Source organism: Ostrinia furnacalis, unplaced genomic scaffold (genome assembly GCF_004193835.3).
Source record: "Ostrinia furnacalis isolate ACB-3 unplaced genomic scaffold, ASM419383v2 OfSCF4294, whole genome shotgun sequence".
Lineage (NCBI taxonomy): Eukaryota > Metazoa > Arthropoda > Insecta > Lepidoptera > Crambidae > Ostrinia > Ostrinia furnacalis.
The window spans coordinates 1-1,911 of record NW_021134533.1 but is presented as its reverse complement, the minus strand read 5'-3'; the positions used below and the strand labels follow the sequence as shown (position 1 = coordinate 1,911).

General features: G+C 41.5%; 1 protein-coding gene across 1 annotated transcript; it reads right to left on the bottom strand.

The window, feature by feature from the left end:
- Window positions 1–4: 4 nt before the first annotated feature.
- Window positions 5–1,571, bottom strand: LOC114359288 (ral GTPase-activating protein subunit beta-like; the record flags this gene model as incomplete). The annotated part of the gene is made up of 4 exons (XM_028313605.1): window positions 1,355–1,571; window positions 963–1,049; window positions 607–835; window positions 5–44 (listed from the first exon to the last, which is right to left on the bottom strand). Coding segments are annotated over exons 1-4 (558 nt in total), but the record flags the coding sequence as incomplete, so codon positions are not given.
- Window positions 1,572–1,911: the final 340 nt, after the last annotated feature.

The following is a 1,911-nucleotide window of genomic DNA, read 5'->3' as shown; positions in this document are numbered from 1 at the left end:
ATTCTTGGATGAGGTGGCGCCGTTTCACGTGGGGCGGTTGATATCTGAAAGAGGTAAAATAAAATAAGCCTCATAATAAGACCACAGTCTCGGGTACGATTCTCAGTGGGATTTGGGGAGAAGGTTGAGGATTCCAGATGAAGTTTGCTTCCATCTTCAGCCTGATCAATAGGTCAGACAGTAATCTCGGCGCCAACTGGGCGCCAATTGCCAGTATTCCCAGTTGAGGGTGCCGTTGTCAAGCCTAATCAATCAACTCTACAGTCTACATCGGTCTGCAGCCGGGTTCTTCTGACGGCTCTGAGGCTGGTCATATTCGCCTTTGGCTGCAAACCAAATTTTTTGTGTATTTTATGTATTTTTTTAGTTTCGCCTGTTATTTAGCATTATTACTGTTTTTATTTTATCAGGATATACCGCTTAGTTTAAAAGTTATTACGTTTTCTTTACAATAAGTAATTGGTAGAAAAAAATGTCTATAAAAAATTAAAAAAAAAATTCAAAAAATTTTTGACCTCTTTATTTGTCGATAAAAATAGGTCTAGTTTCATCTATTTTCATATGTACACTTTAACGTGACTCACACTGTATTATATTATTACTTACAGATCAGTCTGCAGCCTAGCTCGTCTCGCCCTGTCCAACGCCGCTCTCCTAAGACAGTCGGGCAGTAAACTAGGCGCCAACTGGGCGCCATCTGCTAATACTCCAGCGGAAGAAGCAGGCGGCGGTACACGGACGAGAAGTAGTCCGCTGCGGCGAGGCGACACACACATCACGTAGGCCTCGTGGCGCCGCCACGGGAGACCCGTCTCACAGTAACGGAGAAGGTCATCTGTGGAAGATCGAAAGGGAAATGAGGAAGATTTGTAAATGCGAAAAATTAGTTTTTTTTTAATTTTTTATGGTTGAACTGCGGAACCAATTATGCTAAAGAAAAGTTGTAATATGTGCGAACGTACCTATTGGTAGATTGAGATGGTCTTCAAAGTCGTCCAACCAAATGATGAGGATCTTTGGCGTGAAGTCTCTATTACGTCGTCCGCTTCCTAAACAAAAAAAAAAACAAACAAATCAGTGAAATACTTTTTGAGATTACAATTGACAAAAAAGCAGAATAAAAAAAAGGAGAAAGCCTTTAGTCCGTAACTGAAATTTGATAACCAAGTACGAAAGTTCATAATTTCTCTGTGTCCTAAACACATTCGAGCAGGTCGAATGTCTGAGTTTTGTATCATTTCATCCGACCTGTTTACTACATCAACCTACCACAAATATCCTTGATTGATTTTGAACCTTCTACTTACCACATAAACTTCAAAATCCTCCACAACTTCATAATTCAGTCAGTTACCTGTAAGCGCCGCAGGCTGCTTGTCCAAGTCAAGCGACAGCGCGCGCGCCTTGTCCAAGGGCGCGGACGCCTTGTCCGACTCGGACACGGACCGCTCGTACGACGGCGCGCCTGAGCCGGACACGTCCCAGCACGACCCCGCCGCCTTGTCCGAGCTTCTGCTGAGCGAACGAAATGGTTGTAAAGGGGAGTCACGTTGCATACGTCTGTAATAGCTGATAATTGATTGATGACCTACATCATCAATCAAGTTTTCATAATTTACAGCGCTGATTGCACATAAATTATGTTCGCTATTGACCCTCATAAGGGCATTATGCGACCTAATTCCCTTGATAAGGGCCCCTTGTTATTACGTAAATAAGTAATCTAATAAATAAATCAACTTATTCAATCAAAATCACATTTCAGTTGAACAATACAAACTATGAGCATTTTTTTTTCTGGAAAAAATCTCGAAATAAGTAAATAAGGCCCGTTTTCACCATCAATCCCTAATTTTTAAGTTACCCCTATGAAAACTAAATTCCTGATTGATGGTGAAAATGGGCATAAGA